Raw genomic sequence first — 26,788 nt, 5'->3', positions numbered from 1 at the left:
AGGGGATCTGTCTGCTGATCCCCTGCTGTTCAAAGCAAAGTGAGTGGATTACAGGTCCGTGTCTGCTCAGTTCATACAGAGCAGACACAGACAGAGCCCGCTCTGCTCTATGGGTGGGCGGATGTAAAGGGACTACGCTGTCCAGTTACACCTTACTTCTGATCCACTTAGCGGGAAGATGGCAGATCCCCACCATTTTTTTTAGGGGAGAATGGAAGCTCCAGTCAGGTCTGCCTGAAAAACGAACAGGTGGACCTGATCGGACCCTTCACATGAAAGGGACCTAAAAGTTATAGGATGATTAAAGCTACCCAGATCACTTCTATAAGAAAGTCAACAGTTGGCTGAAGAAATGCAAACAAACTTGCATCAACCATAGCTGCTGGGAGTCTGTTTACAGGGCTCTACTGCCAGTAAAGGGGTTAAATGTATATATAAGGTCAACTTTTTTTTAGCTTTGGATAGAGTAGGTGAGGACTAAACCCCTATCAGTTTATGTTTTTTGCTGTAGAGATTTCACTTCACTTTCTGACTTGGAGATGCAACCAAAAGTGAGAAGAAAGCTGTCGCCACAACATTTGTTCCCCTTGACCTCATGACGACTCTAAAGTATAGGATGTCCCCTTACTTTCTGTGTTGATTATAGTGGTCATCAAGACAAAGAGATGGTAAATTTCACCAGGAGGGACATAGACTCTATCCAAAACGAAAAAATTTAAAAGATCTGTCTTTTGCATACACTTTGGGCATTTGGCAACCCCAAGAACTCTGAGGGTATGCAAGAGAAATCTTTGCACGTTACACAATAAGTGAGACATAATTCTGTTTTGCAATCACACATCGCAGTGGACAACTTCTTCTTTCTCCGAAGTGTGAATTGACACCACACATTAAAACCCATTAGCGTATAGTACTGGGAAAACATTTATCTCAGGGACGGATAGAGGAACACAGCTGGTGAAAACATACTTCAGCTTTGAAATAGAACCTTATATACTGCTGAAGAATCAATAATAGGGACAAATACAGCGATTGGCCGCTAGAGGACACAAAAAACTCAGGTAAGAAAAATATATTTATACGCTTTTGTTTTTTACAGTTTTTTATATGCAATGATAAATTTACAGAGGTAGAATAAAAGACATTTATCAAGTACCAATAGAATATGGAACCAAAACGTACTTTACAGTTTTTGGAAACTGCAATTTTTTTGGGCTGTTATTGTCACAAATGAGAAGATTCCCCCCTCACGTCTTGTTCTGGAGTCACAAAAGGAACTGAGAGAAAGTCGCTGATCATTGGAACAGTTCTTCCTGTTGGGAGATGTTCTGATCAAGAAGCATTTAATCAGGGCCATCTTTAATATTGATTGGACCCTGGGCAAACAACATTTTCTCCCCCCCCCTCCATGCAATCTCACTCTCCACCTGCTCTGAGACATACAATAAATAGCAGCTAGACTCAAAATCAGTTTCCTGAATCAGATCAGGCATCGATTGCCAGGGGTTACAGTGTATCATTACTGCTCACTGACTGGGTGCTAAAGGTTACAGCACACATTAAAGCTGAAACCAAAAGAAGAGCACATGGGTCCAGGCAAGTCTTCAGGTGCAAATGGATGACAGGTGCAGACCCTGGCTCACCACCGTCTGTGTTTAAGGTCTGTGTAGGTGGGGGCCAGTTGATTGGTACCCGAGATGGAGTAAGGGTACACAGAGACCAGGGTAGGTGGCACAATTATTTGGTAAAGCAGAAGTAACAATTAACATGTAGAAGACAGTGGGAAGGAGCTCACTTACAGTCCCAAACACTATGGAAATGGAGCCTCAATATTACAGTCAACCTGGGTATAACAGCTCTTACCATGCCGGAGGTACATTAACACAGTCTTTGTACTTGAGAGGGCACTTGGTAGGCTACGTTACAAATGCGCACCAAAGTGGGACAGTACTATTTATTAGCATTATTTATTAGCATTGTCCTCACTAAAGATGGCCGCAAAGGCATCAGTTGGACCACTGCTCCTCTTCTGACACCTACAGAGGCTTCAAAGGAACAAAGCTCCTCTCACACTCCATCTGCCTCTGCACAGCGACAAGTGGAACAACGCCACCTATAGCAGGGAAGATTAACTGCACCTGCCTACATGCGAGTCTCAGTGTACATTCACAGGAAACATAGTTGAAAAGCAAGGAAACATATTGGGGTTTAGTATAGACTGTTTGCAAGAAAATTTGTCCCAGAGTTTAGGGAATGTGTTGAACATTACATTTTCAAAGAATACCCTATCACATGCAAGGGAAATCTACTATACTATACTATATATACAGTTAACTATATACAGCTTTTATGAATATGCCAACCTGCCTTTTGTTACCTTGTTGTAATATTCTGCACAATCCAGGGCTGCCTATTAAGGCTTTATCCTATTCTGTACAAAAGCATACAGAAATGTCATAACTGTGTTGGTGTTTATTCACTGTTGGAAGTTGGGGTGACGTCATTGTAAAATAAATATATTATAAATAACTAAAAGCAAAACTTTTTTTTACCACTTTGGATAAAGTAAGGCAGATTTATAATCCCTCTCAGGTATTATTGGCCATCTGTGTCCCATTTGGAGAGATTTCCCTTCGCTTCCTGTCCCATAACCAAAAGCGGGTATCACCAGACCTAGTGTCCCCATTGGAGGATTTCTTCTCTATTCCTGTTCTGGTAGCAACCCAAAATTTGGGATTTGCTTTCACTTTTAGTGATAACAGTCACCAAGTCACTAATATAGAGGGTGAATCTCCACAGGGGTATATACAGCAATAAAAACATGACAGTGGTTCTAATCCCTCTATACTCCATCCAAAAACTACAAAAAAGGTTTTGCCTTCTGGTCAACCTCCCAGCTATGCAATGTGACAGCCCTGTGTAAATCACAAAAATGGGTACATGAAGTCCCAAATATTTTAGTAGGTAGAACATGTTTTTTTTTTTTTTATTTTATTTTTTTTTAAATTGTTTGGCTAAAAAGTATATTAGGGTTTTATTTTTAGCACTGGAGAGAATCTGGAGCTGTGCTTTCTCCAGATGTATAGTAAGGACCTGTTCACACAGGCAGACTGATCGGGTCTGCCTGTCAGTTTTCTAGGTGGACCAGATTGGGCCATCCATTGCCCTCTATGGAGTTGACACCCACCGACAGCTAAAAACTGGTGGATGGGGATCCGTTCCACATCCATCTAGCGCAGCCTTTCTCAACCTTTTCAACACAGAGGAAGCCTTTAAAAACCTCTTCAGTTGCTGGGAGTCCCTGCTAAAAATACTGTATGTACAACTCATGATACTGTACATTAGTGTGATGGTGAGTAGAAAGGATGCTCCTTGCATGTGTGGTCATTGGGACGAATTCCCACCTTACAGTTAGCTAAAAGGAGGAATGGTGTCAGTGGGAACTTATCTGAGAGGGAGACATTTCTCATTGCTCAAGGAACCCCTAGCAACCTCTGGAGGAACCCTGGTTGAGAAACCCTGATCTAGCAGATCGGATGGCCGCAAGGTGTATATGGACAGGAGGTTAATTTACATCTGACCGCCCATAGAGGACAGTTGGCTGTGTCTGTTTGCCCTCCGCATAAGCAGAGCGGACACAGACAAGCAATCCACCTGGTCAGCGGGGCTCAACGGACAGATCTCCCGTTGAGCATGCGGACTCCTGGCCGTGTCTTCCCCATGTGAAGGGGGCCTAACAGGCCAAGTTGTTGTCTGCTGGAGAATGGAAGTAATGACTGAATAATCAGGATTGAGGAATATAAGAGAATCTTGCAGAACTGAAATAAAGGAAATATGGATGGTCTTGTCTTGCAGTAACTACTGACGTATAATCATTTCTATGATTTTTTTTTTTTTAGAAAAGGACAAACAAAAGATGTTTTTTAGTATCTTAGAAAAAAAGGAGGAAGTTGTGAAAGTTGGAGAACTCCTAGAAGTCATTGTGAGAAGATTTACTCATTGCTGTGTACTGTTGCGTTGCCGGACAACAGACAGTTATACGGATATGATGAAGTATTATTAAAATCAAAACACGAGAACAAAAACAGAAGTTTAAAGTGTTGGCAAATCCCAACAATGAACTTCACATTTTTATCATTTTGTCCTGTTAAAGAGGAAGTAAAGTCTTCCTTTTTAATAAGGCTTTATATAATAAGGCTTACCTGTAGGTACTGTAAATATCTCCTAAACTTGCATCATTTAGGAGATATTTACTAGACATGTGCACTACCGAAAAAATTTGTTCTTTTTCATTTCATTGGTTTTTTAATTTTTTGTTTTTTTTGTTTTTCGGGTCATTCGTTATGATCGCAATTCGTAAATTCGTAGATACGAAAATTCGTAAATTCCAAAATTCACAAATTCGTGAATTTGAAAATTCGTAATTTCGTAAATTCCAAAATTCGTAAATTAGAAAATTCGTAAATTCGTAAAATCTAAGATCCAAAAATCTGAAAATAAGAAAGAAAATTGGAAAATTCTGAAGAATGACTGACTAACTAACTAACTAACTAACTAACTAAATATAACTAACTATTAAATTCTATGTATTGGAATTTCCTTTCCAATTTGCCTGTTAGTGAATGTGACAAATACAAATTTTTCCGAAGTTACGAATTATCCAAAATAACGAATGCCGCGTCTAAATAAATGGAAGGAAACAAATTATTAATAAATAATAAAACAATTTTATTATTATTATGTTTGTTATTTATTATTATTATTTCCTTACATTCCATTCGATTAGATATGGCATTTGTTATTTCGGATAATTCGTAACTTCGGATAAATTCCTATTCTTTCCGTTCACTAACAGCCACATTTGAAAGGGAATTCCAACACCTATAGTTTAAAAGTTAGTTATTTTTTCAGATTTTCTCATTTTTGGCTTTTCAGATTTTGGAATTTCCGAATTTCCTAATTCTCGAATTTACAAATTTACGAATATTCGAATTCATGGATATTCGAATTCACAAATATTCGGAAAATTTTGTTAAACGGGTTTTTGTTAATTCGGATGTTTCCGAATCAACAAATTTGTCAAAATTAGTTAAAAAAAACGAATTTGGGAAGGAAACGAATTGTACATGTCTAATATTTACTATATATGCCAACGTCATCAGCGCATGCACTCTGAAGAAACGTCCGCCCATGCCGTTTCTTCAGGCCCCTGTGCCGTGGCTCCCAGAAGCAATTTTTTGTCTACAGGGCTAAATCTATACTGCAGATATACATTTATATACTTCATATATCCTTCTGCTCTAATTTTAGGACTCCCTCCACAGGCCTCAGTATCAGCTTTTCCCTACAGGGACCCTTTTTCACAACCCCGAACCCCCTCTTTCCACTGGGGGGTGGGGGCGGAGTGCAGTCCCTGCATTTTTTCTTATCCTTTTTGTATTTGTGCATATCAAGACATGTTTTATACTTTGTTAACATTGTTTTTTGTAATAAATATATTTAAATATAATTAATTTGGTTTTGGTAGTGCCTTTAAAGTCCCACCCTCAGGGGTTTCTCTCTTTTTCCATTTAACACTTATATCTCTTCTACTTATACATAAATAGGAACAAATAAACCATTAATGAACCTTTTTTTTATCCAGCCCACATTGTAACAAAGGTACATCTAAATACTGCAAGAGAGGAGAAGAGCTGGGGCTTTAAATAAATGAGGCCCGCCATATCAAATATAATTAAAATAAGCACATACATGTATATATAAATTGATTTATTTAACCTCCCTGGCGGTATGATTATTTTGGATTTTAGGTGCTGAAAGCGGTACCATTATTTTGCATGGAAATTTGGCGTTTTATATTGTAGGTCTGTAAATCTTAACAATAACACACTTAAATCTGTCCAAACCAGAGTCTAGTAGATATCCCGGGTATGATAAAGTTTGAAACACAAAAACATAAATTATAATATAATAAATAAAAATAAATAATTAAAAAAAAAAAAATAGTAATAAAATAAATTTCCCCACAATTCACTATCGCTCAATTCTGCAAGTGTTCTAATTTACTATCGCTGTTTTCTAGCTGGTCTAAAGCCACTTTTGACGTAAAGGGACACTTTTTGGTTGCTATGGACAATCTTCAGTTTCCAGGCAGAAAGAACAGTGTATATCATGTAAAATTGCATGCAGGGCATGGGACAAAGCACTGGGGACAAAAGGGATGTGAAATCATTTCATACAGTACTGTAATCTTTAAGATTACAGTACTGTATGTGTTATGCTTTTGACATTTTTTTGAATTTGCCGCCAGGCTCCGCCCCCGTGCGTTGCGCCGCTCGCAGGGAACGGAGCCTGGCACAGAGAGGCTTCGGAGGAGGACGGAGCCCTCGGACACTGCGGGGGACATCGCAGGATCCCGGGGACAAGGTAAGTAACGCCGCCCCAGGATCCTGCAATGCGATCCCGAGTGTGGCTCTGGGTTACCGCTAATGGTACTGAATTTTAACCCCGAGCCACACTCGGGAAAACCGCCAGGAAGGTTAATTGTTACAATCTAAAATTCATTCAAATGCTAAAAAATAAAAATAAATAAAAGAAAATACATTGTATCAAATAATTTGGTAGTCACATGACACGTGAATTATACTGCTCATAGCATAAGATACAATTATTGAGTTTACATAATAGACGTGAATAGTAAATTGGATACATGGAAAATATATGCATGTACACATAATGAAACCAGATGTATCTTGGTGTCAAGTAGCACTCGACGCGTTTCATGGCGTTACAACCACTCATCAGGAGTGTAACAGGATAGTATACTGTGAAGAAATGTCAATAATTAATAGTGGCCTCTGAAAAAGGGAACAAGGTAGTTTTCCCAAAAATCGGTAACAGGTCAGTAACTTACAACTCTGTCCCATGGTTTTTGTAATACTGTCAGGAAAGGTTCCCTCCTCTGGTAATATCTATCATTTGGCGTGCAGTACTGAGGTCCACCAGCAGGTGTCTCCTGGCAGTTTGGAACTGTCAGGAGAGCCTTTTCCTGCTGGTATTATGTGATCTTTGGGCCGCAGTACTGGCGTCCACCGGCGGGTGGTTCCTGGCAGTGTGCGGCCGACATTACCTCTTGCAATCAGGCATCACCTGAGTCTGATTGAGATGTGTATAAATACCCGGCAAGTGCACACACACCTTGCCGTTGTATTGTCCTTGTGCCCTGACCTGCAGACTGTTTATCTGCTATCCTGATCCTAAACCTGAACCATGATTCCTGTATCCTATATCCTGAAACTGTTTGTATCTGTTCCTGTATCCCTGGATCCTTGCCCTGTAGTCTGATCCCTTCCATCTTGTTCCCTGTCTGTTTACTCCTGGCCGCCATCTGCTGATCTCCTGTTTATGACCCTAGCCTGGCTTGGCTACGATTCTGGTACTCCCTTTTGCTATATATGCTGGTTGGTTTATTATCACTGTTTGGTTGTTCAGTTTGTTCACTCTGTTTGTATTGGTGGTGTGTTCACATTTATATGCATTTACTTTAATAAACTTACTTACTTTCACCTATTTACGTCTGGTTCACTCTGTCGCAGTCACACAGTTCTGGTCACATCTGGTTTATGACAAATACATATATTTTCATATCATTCATTTGTTTTTTTGGTAGTGCCTTTAAAGTCCCACCCTCAGGGGTTTCTCTCTTTTTCCATTTAACACTTATATTTCTTCTAAATTATAAATAAATAGGAACAAATAAACCATTAATGAACTTTTTTTTTTATCCAGTCCAAGTTGTAACAAAGGTACATCTAAATACTGCACTTCATGTCAAAATGCTCCTGATGAGATGTGGTTTTCTCCATCAACATTTTATTACAATTGTGCTTTTAAGCACGTTCTGTAAAGGTGAGTAGAAGGAAAAGTCTATCTATTCTGAATTCTGGGGAATTCCATGGGGGACAAAATGGCGTACGAATCTCTTGAAATTACAATCTTAGCTTAAACGCTGTGTGTGGTATTACAGAACAGTATGAATTTCAAGAACAGCTCCCTCAATACTCCGACAGTTGTACATTTGGCTGTAGAATTTTTGTTTTTCTTTTACAATTAACTTGGCTTACGTACGGCAGCAACACCCCAATCTGCTTTATTTACATTTTGTAAAAAAAAAATACTTTTTCCTTTTCAATAATTTTTATTGATGTTTTCAAGAACAATAAGATAGAACATCAAAGAACAATACAGTTTATTAGCACATTTGTGCAAATTTAAAACAAATATATTATGTTTGTATTCATAAAACTACAAAAAGGTACAATTAATATATCGATTTCATATCCAAGATGTCAAAAAATTATCAACGGCAATAACTAAAATGAATCAGATATAATTAGGTAGGGGTTTTAAGTAGGCATTTTTTAAAAGTAAAACCAAATAGAATAATAGTGTATAACCACTTCAGCCCCGGAAGATTTGGCTGCTAAATGATCAGGCCATTTTTTTGGGATTCGGCACTGCATCGCTTTAACTGACAATTGCGCGGTCATGCGACGCTTCACCCAAACAAAATTGACGTCCTTTTTTTGCATAAATAGAGCTTTCTTTCGGTGGTATTTGATCGCCTCTGCAGTTTTTATTTTTTGCACTATAAACAAAAAAAGAGCGACAATTTTGAAAAAAAACTCAATATTTTGTACGTTTTGCTATAATAAATATCCCCATTTTTTTTTAAAAAAAGCTACTTTTTTCTCAGTTTAGGCCGATATGTATTCTTCTACATATTTTTGGTAATAAAAATCACAATAAGCGTATATTGATTGGTTTGTGCAAAAGTTTAGCGTCTACAAAATAGAGGATAGATTTATAGCATTTTTATTATCAATTTTTTTTTTTTACTAGTAATGGCGGTGATCTGCAATTTTTATCGGGACTGCAACATTATGGCGGACACTTTTGACACATTTTTGGGACCATTGGCATTTATACAGCGATCAGTGCTATAAAAATGCACTGATTACTGTATAAATGTCACTGGCAGGGAAGGGGTTAACACTAGGGGGTGATCAAGGGGTTAACTGTGTTCCCTGTGTGTGTTTCTAACTGTAGGGCGAGGGGGCTGAACTAGAGGAAGTGACATATCATGGTTCCTAGCTAATAGGAACTCACGATCTGTCACGATTCACAGAACAGAACAGGGATTTGTGTGTTTACACAAACACACGTCCCTGTTCTGCTGCTCGTCCCCGCGATCGCTCGTGGCCGACAGTCATCGCGACTGTCGGCCACGAGCATCGGCACCCCCGCTGTGCCGATGCGTGTGCGCACCTGCTATCCCGATCCCGCGAGCCGACGTATAGCTACGACGGCTCACAGGATCGTGCTGACCTGCTGCAGTAAAATGACGGCGGCTGGTCGGCAAACAGTTAAAAGAGATTTTTTTTTTTAAATCATACTTACCTAGGTGGATGCAGCATCATCTCGCTGCTGAATCTGTCTCCCACCGGCTACAAAAGGCTGAGAACCAAGTAATCAAAGACAGATGATCGCTTGGTTCTCAGATAACTGGTAACTGTCAGTCACTGGCTCTCTGCTCTGCCCCCTCCTCGCTTCCTGGAGGGCTGGTCTGTGGAGGGGGCGGGAGCGGCCGGCTCAGGCTCACTGAGAGGCTGAGCTAAGTGCCGGTCCAGGGTTGTGGGCGAGTCCTGACTTTATTGTCACAATCTAGCCCCAGCCTGGACCAACTCTGTGATGTCAGCCGACAGCGGGCTTCGATCTGCTGTCTTTTGAAAACGGGTCACAGGATTGCAGAACAAACTGCACTCCTGTGATCCACAGGAGACGTATAGCCAAACGAGCTTTGGCTGTACTTCTTAATTAAGAAAGGGGGCAAATGACACATGTATCTCATATAGAAGTAATAAGTATTCATTATATAGATGTAAAAAAAATAACAATAAACAGTTAATAGGGAGTCAGTAAATAAAGAGTGAGGTTAGGGATGAGGAAGAAGTAAGAATAAATCATGAGTCGAAATAGAATGTCTAATGATTTTCACCAGATATGATGAAGCCAAGGATTCCATGTTTTTTCATATATTCCAATTTTATCATTTAGAATAGCATGTCATTTTAGTTTTTACCATATCAAATGGGATAGTTGGAGATTTCCAAAATCTGGCTATTGTAATTTTAACTGCTATAAATAAAAAATAAAAATTTTTTTCTTGTACATCTAGGTATTCCTTTAATTGGTTGGTTTAACCCTTTCATGACTAAGCCTATTTTTGAAATTTGGTGTTTACAAGTTAAAATCCATATTTTTTGCTAGAAAATTACTTAGAACCCCCAAACATTATATATATTTTTTTAGCAGAGAATCTAGAGAATAAAATGACGATTGTTGCAATATTTTTTATCACACGGTATTTGTGCAGCGGTGTTTTAAACGCAAATTTTTGGAAAAGTGACACTTTCATGAATTTTTAAAAATCCAAACAGTAAAGTTGCCCCAATTTTTTTATATAATGTGAAAGATGATGTTACGCCGAGTAAATAGATACCAAACATGTCACCCTTTATAATTGCACGCACTCGTGGAATGGCGACGAACTACGGTACCTTTGAATTTCCATAGGCGACGCTTTAAAAATTTTTTACGGTTACCAGGTTTGAGCTACAGAGGAGGTCTAGGGCTAGAATTATTGCTCTCGCTCTGACGATTGCGGCGATACCTCACATGTGTGGTTTGAACACCGTTTACATATGCGGGCGCGACTTCCGTATGCGTTTTCTTCGCTGCGCGAGCTCGCGGGGTCAGGGGCACTTTAAAAATTTTTTTTTTTTTTTTTATTTATTTTATTTATTTTTGTACTTTAGAAATTGTGTTTAAAATTTTTTTTTTTTTTTTTTTACTTTTATTGCTGTCACAAGCAATGTAAACATCCCTTGTGACAGTAATATGTGGTGACAGGTACTCTTTATGGAGGGATGGGGGGTCTAAAAGACCCCCCATCCCTCCTTTACACTTCAAAGTATTCAGATCGCCGAAAACGGCGATTCTGCATACTGTGTACTTTTTTAAATTCGGCGCCATTGGCAGCCGAGTAAACGGAAGTGACGTCATGACGTCGCTTCCGCATTTACAAGAAGAAGGCTGGAACGAAGCCGCTCGCAGCTTCGTTCCGGCCCGCCCCCAGCCGCCGAAGGCAGCGGAACGGACACCGGGCCTCCCGATCGCACGGGAGGCCCGGTAACAGCGGCGGGAGGCGGCGGGAGGGGGGGGATGTCCCCTCCCGCTCCTCCGGTATAACAACCGAGCGGCTTTTAGCCGCATCGGTTGTTATATACGGGTAGCCGATCGCCCGCTGAAAACAACGGTACCGGGATGATGCCTGCAGCTGCGGGCATCATCCCGGTATAACCCCGGAAAGCCGAGTACGCATATATGCGTTCGGTCGGCGGGAAGGGGTTTAAGAAAAGTATAATATAATATATATGGGTCTAGAATTTATCCACTTTTGGGTATTTCCACCAAATATGAAAAGTTGTACCTTCTTGGCTAAAAATACTTTTTCAAGGTAGTTTAAGGCCCCTTTCACACTGGGGCGGTTTGCAGGCGTTATTGCGCTAAAAATAGTGCCTGCAAACCGACCTAAAACTGCCACTGCTGTTTCTCCAGTGTGAAAGCCTGAGAGCTTTCACACTGAAGCGGTGCGCTGGCATGAGAGAAAAAAAACTCCTGCAAACAGCATCTTTGGAGCGGTGAAGGAGCGGTGTATTCACCGCTCCTTCACCGCTCCTTCACCGCTCCTTCACCGCTCCTTCACCGCTCCTGCCCATTGAAATCAATGGGGCAGCGCGGCTATACTGCTAGCGGCTGAATACCGCCGCAAAAACAACGGTAAAGAGGCGCTAAAAATAGCGCCGTTTTACCGCCGACGCCCCCACCGCCCCAGTGGGAAAGGGGACTTAGAAGCAACTTATACGCTTGGTCATAAGCCTGGTCAGCAAAACCATCCTGCCACTAGCCAATTTGTAGCAAACCCTTATCAACAATTGAGAGACCACACATACGGCAGTGTAATATTGGTAACAGTAGTAGGGTTTTAGTGAGCAAGACTAGGCCAAAATGTACTATAGATTTGGGGAGATGGAAAGAAAAATATGCTAGGTGTCCAAGCCAAGGGCAGTGACAAAGACAATAGGCAAACAAGGGAAAAATAAGGAAAATCCAAAGGCAGACCAGATGAATGCTAATTGATGACAAAATTCAATCAGAGGTTAGAGAATTGTATAGCTAAGTGAACATTCATGCACGTCCCTGCACAAACCTTAAGTCGCAAATGCACCCACATCTTCAAATAGATACGCGGCCGACAACATTTTATGCCCATGCCACTGCAGTTAGCTTGCTGGATCTTCCGAATATCTAAGGAACTCCTGAAGTTGGATCCCTCCATGGTAGTCTATTCTTACCCTACAAGGCCATAACAAGGTGCAACACTTTTAAAGTTGGGTTGCCCGCTGTTTGTTTTTATTTAAGTCTGGGAATGGTGACACCTGCAACTTTGCTTTGCAATTGTCTAAAATAATATCTGCAAAGTTTGTAATATGTGTGAAAGCGAGTTTCTTTTGCCTTTGGCAGAAAGAATGTAACGTTCCCTAACATTTGATCCTAAGAAAAAAAAACCTTAAGAACTTTTTACAAGAAGAGTAAAAGAACGTTCATTCAACAGGTAAAATAACCTAACACTATTGCCCCGTACACACGGTCGGACATTGATCGGACATTCCGACAACAAAATCCATGGATTTTTTCCGACGGATGTTGGCTCAAACTTGTCTTGCATACACACGGTCACACAAAGTTGTCGGAAAATCCGATCGTCCTGAACGTGGTGACATAAAACACGTACGTCAGGACTATAAACGGGGCAGCAGCCAATAGCTTTCATCTCTTAATTTATTCTGAGCATGCGTGGCACTTTGTGCGTCAGATTTGTGTACACACGATCGGAAATTCCGACAACGGATTTTGTTGTCGGAAAATTTTATAGCAAGCTCTCAAACCTTGTGTGTCGGAAATTCCTATGGAAAATGTGTGATGGAGCTTACACACGGTCGGAATTTCCGACAACAAGGTCCTATCTCCCTATTTTCCCATCGGAAAATTCTATCTTGTGTACAGGGCATATAGGCTAAGAACATTTGACCAGAAGGGTAAATATTATAAGATCCCTGCACTGTGTACATTTATGAGTTGTAGGTTCATCCACTGTTCAATCCAAGGTTCAATGAACAGCCGAACAAATGAGTGGGATGCATTCATTAATTGAAGAACTTTGGTTCCTCAAATTCATTATCTTAGCTGATTCGGTTTTGGACTTTGTTTAGTATCTTAGGCTTTCGTTTAGAAAATGTGTTGGTACATTATTATTTATAGATCTCCATGGTTTTGTTATAAAAAGACAGCAGCAGTCATAGACGCAAGGGGAATTATGGTGAGGGTTTTGATGTCCCCGAAAGATAAGAAGCCACGTGAGTAATCTTTCCTTCCACGTAACCAAACAAAAATCGTTTTAGGTGGACTTGAGCTCCAAATAGGTCTCACCATGATAGTTATATTAAAAAAAAAAGTAGACAACGAAAGCTGAACTTTTATTTCCCTTTTCTTTTTCTGCAGATAGCAACACACAATTTGGACCCAAACTACCAGGATTTACAATAAACGCCCCAACAAGGGTCACAGTGCAGCGTAACTTGTGTGTGCACATTCCTTGCACTTTTCAAGTCCCTTCATTTTTTACTTTATCAAGGAATGCTCAAGGATCATGGCTGAAAGGTGATCACTCGCAACAGAATGTTGTGGCTAGGAAGGATGGCCTAGATGATCCCCAAGACAAATATCCACGATTTTTTCTCACTGGAGAAGTGTGGAAAGGAGATTGCTCTCTAAGAATTTCAGATGCAAAATCAGAGGATGACAGTTTGTACACATTCAAACTGGAAGACAGAGGAGTTAAATTTTCTTTTACCGATGTCAGCCCCAAAGTGACGGTGACGGGTGTGTAAAGTTTAACAGTTGCTTAAAATATATGTAAAGCCAATCAATAAAATCTCATAAGATCTTTAACATGTTTGGGACTCACGCACACAGAACGTTTTCTTAACTCTCTTAGAAGCCTTTCCTCCCGGCAGCAGCGTTTTGGCAAAAAAAGCCTGCCGCTTGTAAAAGTGTGTAACTAATTTAGGCGTGTTTAGCTGCGTCAAGTTTTTGGGCGCTAATTCATTTAATTGGCCAGAATAAATAATTTATTCTGGCCATTGAAATGAATTAATGCTCAAGAGCCAAACGCTCCTAGTTTTAATGCGCGTTTAGACGCGTTTACGCGCATCAACTGTTTTTTCTGCCAAAACTCTGCTTATCCAGGACTCACTGGCACTGTTTTTTTTCCCCGTCTCTAAACTCTCCTGGCACTAAACTCCTCTAAAAGTTTATTTGTGCATGGAGACATAAGCTTACATGCAGGGGAGTTTAGAGGCAGGAAAAAAAATGCCAGACGTCCCTAGGACCAGTGGTAAAAAAATCTAGTGTGTATGAGGTCTAAGTGGTTGTAAACCCTTATAAATACCCAGTGAAGTGACTGGCCTCAGGTGATACACAGATGAAGCATATCCTTCTACATAAGTTGTACCTGCTTATCTGCAGTCTTCTCTTCCCTATATCCGTTCAGAGTACAGAATTTATAAAGCTTGTCTGGGCTTTCAGAAAGCAGGGGGCAGAGTGCTAAAATTACACACTGAAGAACTCAGTGAGGAGAGCTGATTGGAGGGAAGGGGTACACCCTCTTCACACAGAAACAGAGCTGAGGCTGTCAATCACAGGTTGTGTGCTGGAGAGCCCCTCCCATCACCTTTTTTCTTTTGGTGTCAGGAAAACATGTCAAACTCATGCGGATGGCTGAGGAACAAATCAACAGACAGAAAGGCTCCATGCACACTAAAGCTCATAAACGTCCATTTTTGGGAGTTTGGGGATTTTTTTTTTTAACAGCCCATAAACTCCCCTCTATGTTATCCTATGTGTCCCATTCACACATGGACGTTTTTGGATGTTTATCAGCAGTGGAGTTTATGGGCTGTTTTCTAAACGCGGTAAAATCGCGTTCAGGAGCTGTTTTTCTGACTACAAAAAACGGCAAACGCTCATAAACATCGATAAATGCTCAAAAACGTGGCTCACCAGCGTTTTTTAACGTTTTTGATCCATTAAAAAAAAAAAAATAAATAAATAAAAGAAAAAAAACACCACTAACGCGGAGAAGTGCTACAAAATGCTAATAAACGTTATTGCAAAAATGTTCAAAAAATGGTGAAAGACTCACTGTAAAGCTACTGCCGTTTTTATAACATTATTTTAACGTCCAGTGTGCATGGAGCCAAATTTTGCTTGGTGCTCTTGATTGAGACAAGCACACACTATAGAGGGATATGCTTTGTTCATATTTCGTGTCTGAGGTTTACAACCACTTTAGGTCATTTCAAAAGTCGATTTTTAAATATTTTTAAATTTTTCCTTTGGTTAAAATAATACCAAGTGATCCTGCCATGAAGGTCCTTGTTTAGGCCTTTCTGTTATAGGTTGAAGGCAATATAAAGAAGTGAATAACTGCATAAAACATTACATGAATAAGATAATGAATGCAAGGATGAATGAATGATTTTAAAATGAATACATGTATAAATAAATAAATGGAAAAAAAGCCACCATATGTTCATACCTGAGCAGCACTCAGTCCCGAAAATGTCTACAAAACGAAAAAAAAAAAAAAACATTTGCCCATTGGACTTTAACAGAGTGGTGCCAATTCACAAATGCAAAAGGGTTATATAAAAACTACACATTTTATTGAAGTTAACAAAACAGAAAAAACACGCATGGCATTTACATTTCCACATAAGTATGGAACAAAATAAAATAAAATTTTTCACCAATTTAAGTTCTGAATACCAACATAATAAGTAGATCGTTGTTGAATTACTGAAGCTATAACCTCTGCATTTCGCGGGACAACTCCCACTTCATCAGGAGACAGCCAAAGTTGGTTTAAGTGTACATATAGAAATCAAAGATAAAATCTGCAAAAGCTTCAGTAAATCAACAATAATCTGCTCCTTGTTGGTATTCAGAATGAAAATTGGTGAACATTTTTATTTTATTTTGTTCCACGTTTATGTGGAAATGTAAATGCCATGCATGTTTTTTTCTTTTTTGTTAACTTCAATAAAATGTGTACTTTTTATATAACCCTGTTGTATTCGTGAATGAGCACCACTGTGTTAAAGTCCCATGGGCAATTTTTTTTTTTTTGTGTATAAATAAATAAATAAAATATTTACAAAAATGTGAGGTGTGTACTCACCTTTGTGAGATACTGTATATATATATATATATATATATATATATATATATATATATATATATATATATACATATATATATATATATATATATATATATATACATACATACATACATACATACATACATATATATACAGTGGGGCAAAAAAGTATTTAGTCAGCCACCAATTGTGCAAGTTCTCCCACTTAAAAAGATGAGAGAGGCCTGTAATTGTCATCATAGGTATACCTCAACTATGAGAGACAAAATGTGGAAACAAATCCAGACAATCACATTGTCTGATTTTTTAAAGAATTTATTTGCAAATTATGGTGGAAATAGGAGGAGATACAGTCAGGTCTATAAATATTGGGGCATCAACACAATTCTAATCTTTTTGGCTCTATACACCACCACAATGGATTTGAAATGAAATGAACAAGATGTGCTTTAACTGCAGACTTTCAGCTTTAATTTGAGGGTATTTACATCCAAATCAGGTGAACGGTGTAGAAATTACAACAGTTTGTATATGTGCTTCCCACTTTTTAAGGGACCAAAAGTAATGGGACAATTGGCTGCACAGCTGTTCCATGGCCAGGTGTGTGTTATTCCCTCCCAATTACGAGGAGCAGATAAAAGGTCCAGAGTTCATTTCAATTGTGCTATTTGCATTTGGAATCTGTTGCTGTCAATTCTCAATATGAGATCGAAAGAGCTGTCACTATCAGTGAAGCAAGCCATCATTAGGCTGAAAAAACAAAACAAACCCATCAGAGAGATAGAAAAAACATTAGGTGTGGCCAAATCAACTGTTTGGAACATCCTTAAAAAGAAAGAACGCATCGGTGAGCTCAGCAACACCAAAAGACCCGGAAGACCACGGAAAACAACTGTGGTGGTCTGCAGTTAAAGCATATCTTGTTCGTTTCATTTCAAATCCATTGTGGTGGTGTATAGAGCCAAAAAGATTAGAATTGTGTCGATGTCCCAATATTTATGGACCTGACTGTATGTGTATATGTGTATAAAAAACACCAAACGTGGCTAAACACACCTAAGCATCTGGCCAATGAAATCAATAAATGCCCAAACACCAAATACTGCTAAACTTTGCTAAACTCTCCTAAACTGGTATTAAAAAATGTAGCTTAGGTGAGTTTTTAATGTCGATTTTCTCCTGTGAGGAGAAACAGCAATGTACATGAAGCCTATCATTCAAAGAATGCCTTAAAAGACCCTGTAAGGTGTCAAAAATTATCCAGTGGGCTTTTAAATAATAACTAGTTGCCACTCAGAATTTCACCACAATGGGCCTAAAAAAAAAGCTCAATAGTCCCTAGAACCTGAGTAGAAGATAATGAAGCCAAAAAAAGGGCTCATAAATGACCCTTTGGGCGTCCAAGTGATAGAAGATAGGTAGACCTTGTATTTTCATGAATAAAGGAATGAATGAATGAACAATGATACAAAACAAGGGCCAGTAAATTTAGCAAAAGGAGATACACATTCATTTATTTCTCTCTTATATTATGCAGATTTAACAGACACTCCAGAAATCTCCACTATAGGGACTTTGGTCGCTGGTGAACGGGTGACTCTAACCTGTACAAGTCCTGGAAGATGTGCTGGTGAAGCTCCTAAAATAACCTGGGAAGGAGCGACTGTTAGAAAAGCCATGGTACACCAATACACCATATATAATGGAGATGGGACCAGAACCTACCACTCCAACCTCACATTTAGTCCATCCATTAAAGACAACCTGGTGAGACTACTCTGTAGAGTGACTTTTACAGATAATCTGACTTCTAAAAGTGAAATCGTCGAACTGGAGGTAGAAGGTAACTGGAACTATCATAATGTGTACAGTAAATGGATAAATAGGTCAAGCAAAAAAATGTTTGCTGTATGGTCCCTTTAAAAAGACCCTATCAACATAAGGCCACTTTAAATGTAAAAGCATACCTGTACTAAAAGAGCTTCTATGGTTACCTTTCTGGTGGCCCCATTATTGAAACCTTGCCTCTTCGCTGTTGCTCGTCCATTGGAAGTGTTCTGCACTTCCATTGAAATCTATGGGTACAAGTCGCCTTGAAGTAGTACAGGAAACGTTTCTGAAGTCGGAGAGACTTCAGTATTATACATTAAGACAGCTCTCATTAACTCTAATGGAATTTCTTATGTTCAGCGACTTGGGGTGACTTGAGGTCTGACAAGTCGGATCCCAAGTCGCTGTAGTGTGAACCGGCACTTATGCTGCTAGAATTAGTAAATAGATAGGAAAGTATATCATATTTGCTTGTTTTAAACTTTTATTTTTTTTACATTTCTTCAGTTACTTCCTGGTTTCTATGCCTAGGCAAATAATGTCATACATCCCAGTCTTTAGTAGGGGAGGTGGGGAGGAGGGGTTTTCTCAGCTAAGCACACCCTCCCCTCTTGCATGCCTGAACTAAGAGCAGATGGTTTTCAGGGCGTAAATGCTGCATGAATTATCTGCCCTTACTCAAGATGGCCACGGCCAGAAAAGCTAGGGGGTGTTTTTAAAAATGATTTCTCAACAAAATAGAGCATGGAGACATGAATGGGTGGGTTTGCTTTAAATATAAAGAATGAATTAAATGGCACGTTTGGTTTGTGGTGCTCAGATGAAGTGTAGTTCCATGTTCATTTTTATTTATTTTTTTCACCTTCCTTCAATATTTTGTGTATTTGTTTCTTGTTTTTGGGGTTGTGGATATATCTTTTTCAACATAGCTGTATATTAATAAGTAAAAAAAAAAAAGGTTTCTTAATAAACTTTATGGTTTTCCCACAGATGCCCCACCCAAGCCTACTACAGGTATGTATAGTATGTAAAGGATTCTACTGCCACTACAGATTGGTGCTTAGACGGTGCAAAATCCAGGGCTGACATTCTCAAGATTGCATTCAGGGATGGAACAGGGAGTGGGCAGGAGGGAGTCTGCCCTGGGCGCAGTGGGGACTTTGTGGGTTTCTGCTAGAATAGGTGAATGTGGAGGGGGGGGGTTTGTGCTAGTAAGGGTGATTGAAGGGATTTGTGCTCGGAAGTTCAGCAAACTTTTGTGTGACCGTGTGTATGCAAGGCAAGCTTGAGCGGAATCCCGTCGGAAAAGCCATCATATCTTTTTCCGACGAGAAGTCCGATCGTGTGTATGCGGCATTACAGTTTGGGGGGGCGCCATTTGGCAGCTTCGCCTTGGGCACTAGATGACCTTGTCCAGTGGTGGCTGGGGCTCAATATTTTGGGGGGTGACAAACAAACCTGCCCCCCCTCGTGGGAGGCGGATGGAGGCGATAGGTTCTCCCCCCCTGCGGGAGACAGATGGAGGTGATCAGTTCCCCCCTGCGGGAGACGGACGGCGGCAGCGATCAGTGGCCGTACCTTAGTAGGCCGATGCTGCTCCTGGCTCCAGCTTGCCGAGGGGAGAGCCGGGCCGTTGCTTCTCCTCCCAGCCGAACAGGAAGTGGGTCCTGAGACCCGATTGACCGGGAGTCCTAAGATTCCCTGGCCAATCAGGTCTCAGGATCCGCTTCCTTTTTGTCCATGAGGAGAAGCAGGAAGACATTAGCGAATATTAATTCACTAATGTCACCCAGCTGGGTGGGCTCGGGGTGCAGAGCTTTGCGCCCTGAGCCCACCCATTTTTGAAGACAATTAGAGCCTCAGGCTCTAATCGTGTTTCAGAAAAAAAACCCCCATTGAAATCCATGCGTCCGGCACCCTGTATGTAGATTAAGGAACGTGTGCATGGATTGGGGGGGGGGGGCGTCACCCCTGCAACCCTAATGGATGGGCCACCACTGACCTTGTCCCAGCACTGATTATACTACTACCTAGTGAGTCACTGGCCTGGAGGAAGCATGCAGCCAGGGAAGCCTGAAAAATCTGAATTCTCATTTTGCATGCTTGTACTGCTTTGCTATGGAGGCACTCAGTTGGGGGTAAGGAGCCTGGAGTGGCAGGGGACGTCCTCTTATGGGGGACCCCAGAAGGGGAGGATCAGGGCTGCTCTGTGCAAAACCATTGCACAGTGCAGGTAAGTATAACTTGTTTGTTATTTTAAAACAAAAAACTGAACCTTTAATATTACTTTAATATTTTGACACACTGCACAACTGCTAAACCTGGAAAGCGGAATTAAGTTTTTTAAAAGGGAAATTGTTAGTACAGAGTCACTACCAGTCTGCTATTCCACTTTCATTTTTCATCATTATTTCAAGATCATTTTTTATCATTTGTTTTTTTCTGAAGATAATATCGGTCAAGCTACAGTAAATTTGCAATCAGTCTTCTCTACAATAAAATTGAACAATAATTTGTTCCTATCTGAATTGCAGACTCACAATTGTTAAAGGGTTATAACATGTTTCATTCATATTTTTTGAATATGAAACTCTTTCATGTGGGGTCTCATTTAGCCTCTTTATATAGTAGTTTTGGATGAACTGTTTGACAGAAAACCCAATGATCCAAATCATATGGTCTCCTACTAATTACCAGATCACTTTCTTTCCGTTGTTAGGACATCCACATCTCTTGCATAGAGCCCAACTCTCCTTCATTTGGAACCAAATTCCTCGGTCCCTCTTAACTGTTCAAATATATAACACCATAGGGCAGTCATGACGAACCTTGGCACTCCAGATGTTTTGGAACTACATTTCCCATGATGCTCAACTACACTACAGAGTGCATGAACATCATGGGAAATGTAGTTTCAAAACATCTGGGGTGCCAAGGTTTGCCATCACTGCCATAGGGTTTCCCCCAAAAATCCTAACAGTCCCGTCTAATCTGGTATGAATTTTAAGAGGGAACCCCATGCAAAAAATCAAGGAAAAAAAATGTCAGGCTCACCCTAAAAATGCACACTAGATCCTTTTCTGAACATGTAGTCTGGTAGGCCAGGAAAGGAGGATAATGATTTCCCCCTCCTGAAGCATACAAGGTCACATGCCCTCAACATGAGTGGAAGGTACCCTACCAGTGGGGATCCCAATGGCAAAGCATCTAGTTCTCATGTTGATGAGGACAAGGGCCTCTTCTTTATAACCCCAGCCTGGTGGTTGTGGGGGCCTGTTGTCAGAAACCATGAAATCAGACCGAGACAGAAGTACAGTTAAATCACACTTGTTTAATAATAAAAGTAAATAGAACAAACGTAGTCAAAACATAGCCAGAGTTTAGGAACCGGAATGGATAGTCAGACAAGCCAAACGTCAGGGAGCTGGAGATGAGCGTAGTACAACAGCAAGCAGGATCTGGAGCCAGAAGGGATGTCAACCAAGCAAGTCTTTCAACAGGAATGCAGGAGAGTGTCTCTGTGATGTTGACTAAGGCGAAGGCAAAGATCCTCTGGGCTGGACAGCTTGAGTAGGCAGGACTGACGAGCAGGATATCATCAACAGCTGAGTAACTGTGGAGAGATAGGAGCTGGAAATTAGCCGACAGCTGAGCGGCCAGCTTAGAGAAGGAAGGGCTGAGCCCAGCCCTGACAGAGGGCTTATTAAGATCTGGAAGCCCCCTGTAACAATAGGGGTGCAACCAGATACTGAATCCCTCCTGGTGAATGAATAAGGGGTCACTAGTCACTGCAAGGTCACCAGCTTGACTGTGCTGTCTGCTAGGGCTGTGTAAATAACTAATTAACAAAAATACTGTATATATAAGTTTTTTTTCTTTTTTCTTTTAGTTTGCTCTTCTATGGATTCTAAATTTATTGCAGGGATTATAGTAGGGAACATCATTATCCTGCTCCTAGCTGGTTTGGGTCTTCTTTTTTTTATAAAGCGACACATGAAGAATGCAGGTAAATGCAATTTAATTTAATGTTCTCAAAGGCCAAATTTTTTCCATCCGCATTCGTTCTTTCCCCTAAGCTACGCTTCTTACCTTTTACATTATAGCTATCCTTGATATATCAGGCACTAAATCTTTATCTGAGTGACTATTCCTATGGGCTGCAATGTTGCTCTTGCTCAATGCTCATTCAAACCTTTTTTTTTAGATTAAAAAAAAAATTTGAATTGTTAGATGATTTTTATAACAATGACTAATATGTTGATGTAATGTGTGATATACTTTTCAGGAAACAGACCTCATGAAAGCAAACCACAAGGAAATGAATCTGCTTATCAGGTATGCTAATTGTAGTTTAACGCACGCTCTACTGAATTTTTTTTTTTCTTCTTTAACTACAGTATATGTATAAATTAGGTTATTTTTATCCAGCTGTGTATAAGGTGGAGTGTACTAAGTCTCTTATTCTGAAACGTACACAATAGTCATGAGCAGCGCCGGGTCAAGGTCATCCAGTGCCCTGGGCAAAGATGCCAATCTGCGCCTCAACCCCATTCATGATGTGCAAGCTTAGGAGAATCCTACGCCCAGCAGTCACTCGCTTGTCAAAATCACTGCCACTATCACTACTCCTGCCAGCCTTGTAACAGAAGGAAGGCGCCCCCATCCCTACACTGAACCATTGCGCCCAGGGCAGCTTCCCCTCTCGCCCACCCCTTTTCCTGGCCCTGGTCATGAGAAAGTAAAAGTTGCTTTTCTTATACGTCTCTGAACTTTTTAGAATTATGTTCTCCTTTTTCCCCTAGGACTTTTCTTATATGTCTTTGAACTTTTTAGAATTATGTTCTCCTTTTTCCACCAGGACTTTTCTTATATGTCTGAACTATTTAGAACTATGTTCTCCTTTTCCCTTAGGACTTTTATACTGCTCCTTATGTTCATAGTATTTTTAGCACATGAAAACATATTTCTTTTCCCGAATTATATACATTTTTGTATTCATACATTTGATTAAATGTTTAATTTACCAATTAATAGAGTCAGGATAAATGCATATATATTATAGCCAATGCTCAACAGAATATTTACATTTTTAATTCTAAATCATTTCATAATTTTTTTTATTTACATTCAATTTTACATTTTTACTAAATAAAAGAGTCAGGTTAAAGAGAGAGCATATTTATTATAGCCAATATCGAACAGAATATTTACATTTTTAAAATGTAATGTAAATATATATTATTTTATCATGTATCATTTACAGCCTGCAAGTTCTGTAGCAGTTATAAACTCTTTGAAGACACTATCTTACTAGTAAATTGGCAGTTAAAGGAGGGATACATCCCCTTCCCTCTTTCTTTCCTAGCAGAGACCGGAATGTCCTAATAATAAGCCTTATGCGACAGCTTGCAGGTAGTGCTTGGCTTTGTTGTTAGAAAGCCCAGTATAATTTATAAAGGGGTACAGATAAACCTTGAAGTAAATATTTATCAATAACATCTGTACATAAATAATATACATTTTTTCTAACTATATAAACATAGAGTATCACTAAGCCCAAACTGTTTTTTTTTTTGATAATGTAGGGAGTGGAAAAAAAATACTATCTATAGTGAGGGAAACCCCCTCTTATGCTGGCCATACACTATACGAATAATCGGCCGAAATTCAGTCACTTAGACAGTTCGTTCGCTTTTTGGCCAGTTAATGGGTACAAAATTTGAGCCGAAAAAACGAAGGACAAGTTTGGAAATTTTCTGCCGAACGAATGATAAATTGAAAGGTTAATGTTTTTCGCGTCCAAACTGTCTGCACTAAGTTTTTTAAAAAAAAATGAACAAAAAATGCATTCATTTATGTCCACTGAGCGATTTATCGGTTATTACATGATGGCACTATCGTTTGCACTCACGGCCGAATGTTGGTTTTTTCGAAAATGGGTTCGGCAAATTTTTCGTATACTGTATGGCCAGCATAAGCCCACGTTCACATCGGGCCGATTTGGCATGCGATTTGACACGTCACATTGCATGCCAAATCAGCAGCTATTGCCGACTTTGCGGCGCTGCACCGATTCCCAAAAGTAGTTCCTGCACTACTTTTGGCGACTTCGGGGGCGATTTCAATAGACGACTGTACAGGAAGCGGCACATATGTCTCTAACATTGCTCTTGAAGTCGGACTGACATGCGGGTATGAAATCGTGCAAGTCCAGCTGAATTTGCACGATTTATAACCCACAGTCAGTGTGAACTTGGGCTTAGACAGTTGTCACTGGAACAGGCGTCCCCATTGGGAGATTTTCCTTCTATTCCTGTTTTGCTGGCAGCTCAAAATTTGGGATTTTCTCTCACTTTTGTGCCCATTGGCAAATAAAGAGAGTGGATCTTCTAGTAGGGTACAGACAGCCAATAAAAACTGACAAGGGCTCTAACTCTTCAGCACTATATCCAACATGGTTTTGTTCCAACATCCAAAGTTCAGGGAGTACAATAGATTGGTATTTGGTTAAAAATGTTGTACTTTGACATACCGCCCTACTCTCTCTTTCTCCCAGTCTCTTTGCATTCAGCCAAATCAAAAATTTGTATTTGTTACATAATTGGTAAGGTTGAATAAAGACAACAGTCCATCCAGTGTAACACACAACTCACACATCTGTTGTATTTTATAATTATTATGTATTTATTTTATTTTTTTATTTTTGCAGGACCTTCATGGACAGAGTATTCACACCTACGAAAAAATTACAATGAAATAATTTAACATTATTGATGTTCATTAAACATGATTTATTTTTTTTAGAACCAGTGCATTTTATGTTCTGAAAACCCAAGTCTGAAGCCTCGTACACACAATCCGATTTTCTGACGGGAAATGTGTGATGAGAGGCTGTTGTCGGTAAATCCGACCATGTATACGCTCCATTGGACAATTGTTGTCGGACTTTCCTCCAACAAATGTTGGCTAGCAGGTTTTTAAATTTTTGACCGACAAATGTCTGTGTCGGATTTTCCGATTGTGTGTACACAAGTCCTTCGGACAAAAGTCCAAAGTACAAACACGCATGCTCGGAAGCAAGAACAAGCCAGAAGCGGTCGGTCTTGTAAACTACCATTCCTAATGGAGAATTAACATTCGTGACGCGGCAAATTATGAAATCTCGACATGCAGTGCACAATTCTCTTCTTCTTTAATGGGATAATAATGAGTCTGCTTTGCTGGTGATACTGATGGAGTTATTGCAAATGGATTTTCAAAGGCTTTTTTTTCTAGTGATATCAAGAATAATATTATTATGCTTTTTTTTTTATTTGGGTAAGGTTCCACAACACCATTATCCTGTAGATTTTAAGATTAAAGATACAACTATGTTGGTGTCCCTTGTCAATTTTACATTGTCTTTTTTAAAATATAACTGCCTACTCCCAAACTGTCATTTGAAGTAAAACACACAGCCAAGTATTATTCTCCACAATTTTTTTTATTGTGCATTAAAAAAAGAAAACAAATAAAATTAGACATGCTATCTGCCAATAGAACTTAACCAAAAAGTGCATTCTATGCATCCAAAAATATAGAAAATATACAAAATCAAATCATTATTATTCAACCAAAAAAATGTCAAAGCAATAACTCCGAGGCCAATAATAAATAACACGTTATCTCCTCCGATTCCGCAACATGTCTGGCCGCTCAGAAACAAACTGAAAAGTGCTAATCAACACTCACCAAACTTCTACTAACAGTAAATTAGCAGAAGAAGCCCAAAGGGTGGCGCTAAAGAGCTGAAAAACAACGTAGTACGTCATTACGTTCGTACAATTGTGTGGCCGTGTGTATGCAAGACAAGTTTAAGCCAACGCCCTTCAGACAAAATTCCACGGTTTTGTTGGTCAACAATCCGATCGTTTGTATGATGCTTTACACCTTACAATTCTGTACCCCGACATGTTATGATTTGTGACTGATATGTAGCGCCTGCCTCCGGAGGGGCCATTGAGAATGTACCCAGATCTCCAACAATAGTACAGAGGTCACCAGTCACACAAGCACAGTCCCACTCACACCGACAATTCAGGCTCAGTCCAGGGGATGCCCCCTTAGTATCCACTGCCATAGAACTCTGATGACAGAGATAGCGGTGCTAATATAGATAGTGTAAAATAATGGGTCAGAGCAGCTTAATGCCTATGACCCTCTACTTATACATAAAAATAATAATAGTGTCATGAAAAATATTATTTTTATCATGAAAAGAAATTTCTTTAACACCCAGTGAAAAGTGTCACTATAAATAATAAATTACAAGAAATGAATGAATAAGTTCAACAGTTGTTTTTCAATCTTCTTGTGTGAAAAATCTTCTACTCTTCCACCACACCACCGTGATAGTGACACCACTCCCTCTGAAGAGCACACTCACCAGATTGTATAGCCTCCCACTCTCGTGTTCGGCAAAACAGCAATTGAACCACACCTGGGTTGCATGTGATGAACCGTGACTCCAATCAAGCCAGCTCCATATGTGAAAAAATGAATAAAGTGCTCCAC

At 39.8% G+C, this 26,788-nt stretch overlaps 1 protein-coding gene across 1 annotated transcript; it reads left to right on the top strand.

The window, feature by feature from the left end:
* The first annotated feature begins 872 nt into the window (after positions 1-872).
* On the top strand, positions 873-25,625 carry LOC141110484 (sialic acid-binding Ig-like lectin 8). Its single transcript, XM_073601847.1, has 8 exons — positions 873-1,061; positions 7,789-7,908; positions 13,684-14,064; positions 17,943-18,248; positions 19,226-19,249; positions 22,125-22,241; positions 22,521-22,570; positions 24,945-25,625. Exons 2-8 carry the CDS (start codon positions 7,836-7,838, stop codon positions 24,993-24,995), a joined length of 1,002 nt encoding a protein of 333 aa, XP_073457948.1. The 5' UTR covers positions 873-1,061; positions 7,789-7,835; the 3' UTR covers positions 24,996-25,625.
* The last annotated feature ends 1,163 nt before the right edge of the window (positions 25,626-26,788 follow it).

Source organism: Aquarana catesbeiana, linkage group LG10, assembly GCF_042186555.1.
Source record: "Aquarana catesbeiana isolate 2022-GZ linkage group LG10, ASM4218655v1, whole genome shotgun sequence".
NCBI classification, from domain to species: Eukaryota; Metazoa; Chordata; class Amphibia; order Anura; family Ranidae; genus Aquarana; species Aquarana catesbeiana.
The sequence above is the reverse complement of the archived record's forward strand: the minus strand, read 5'-3'. Positions and strand labels throughout refer to the sequence as shown.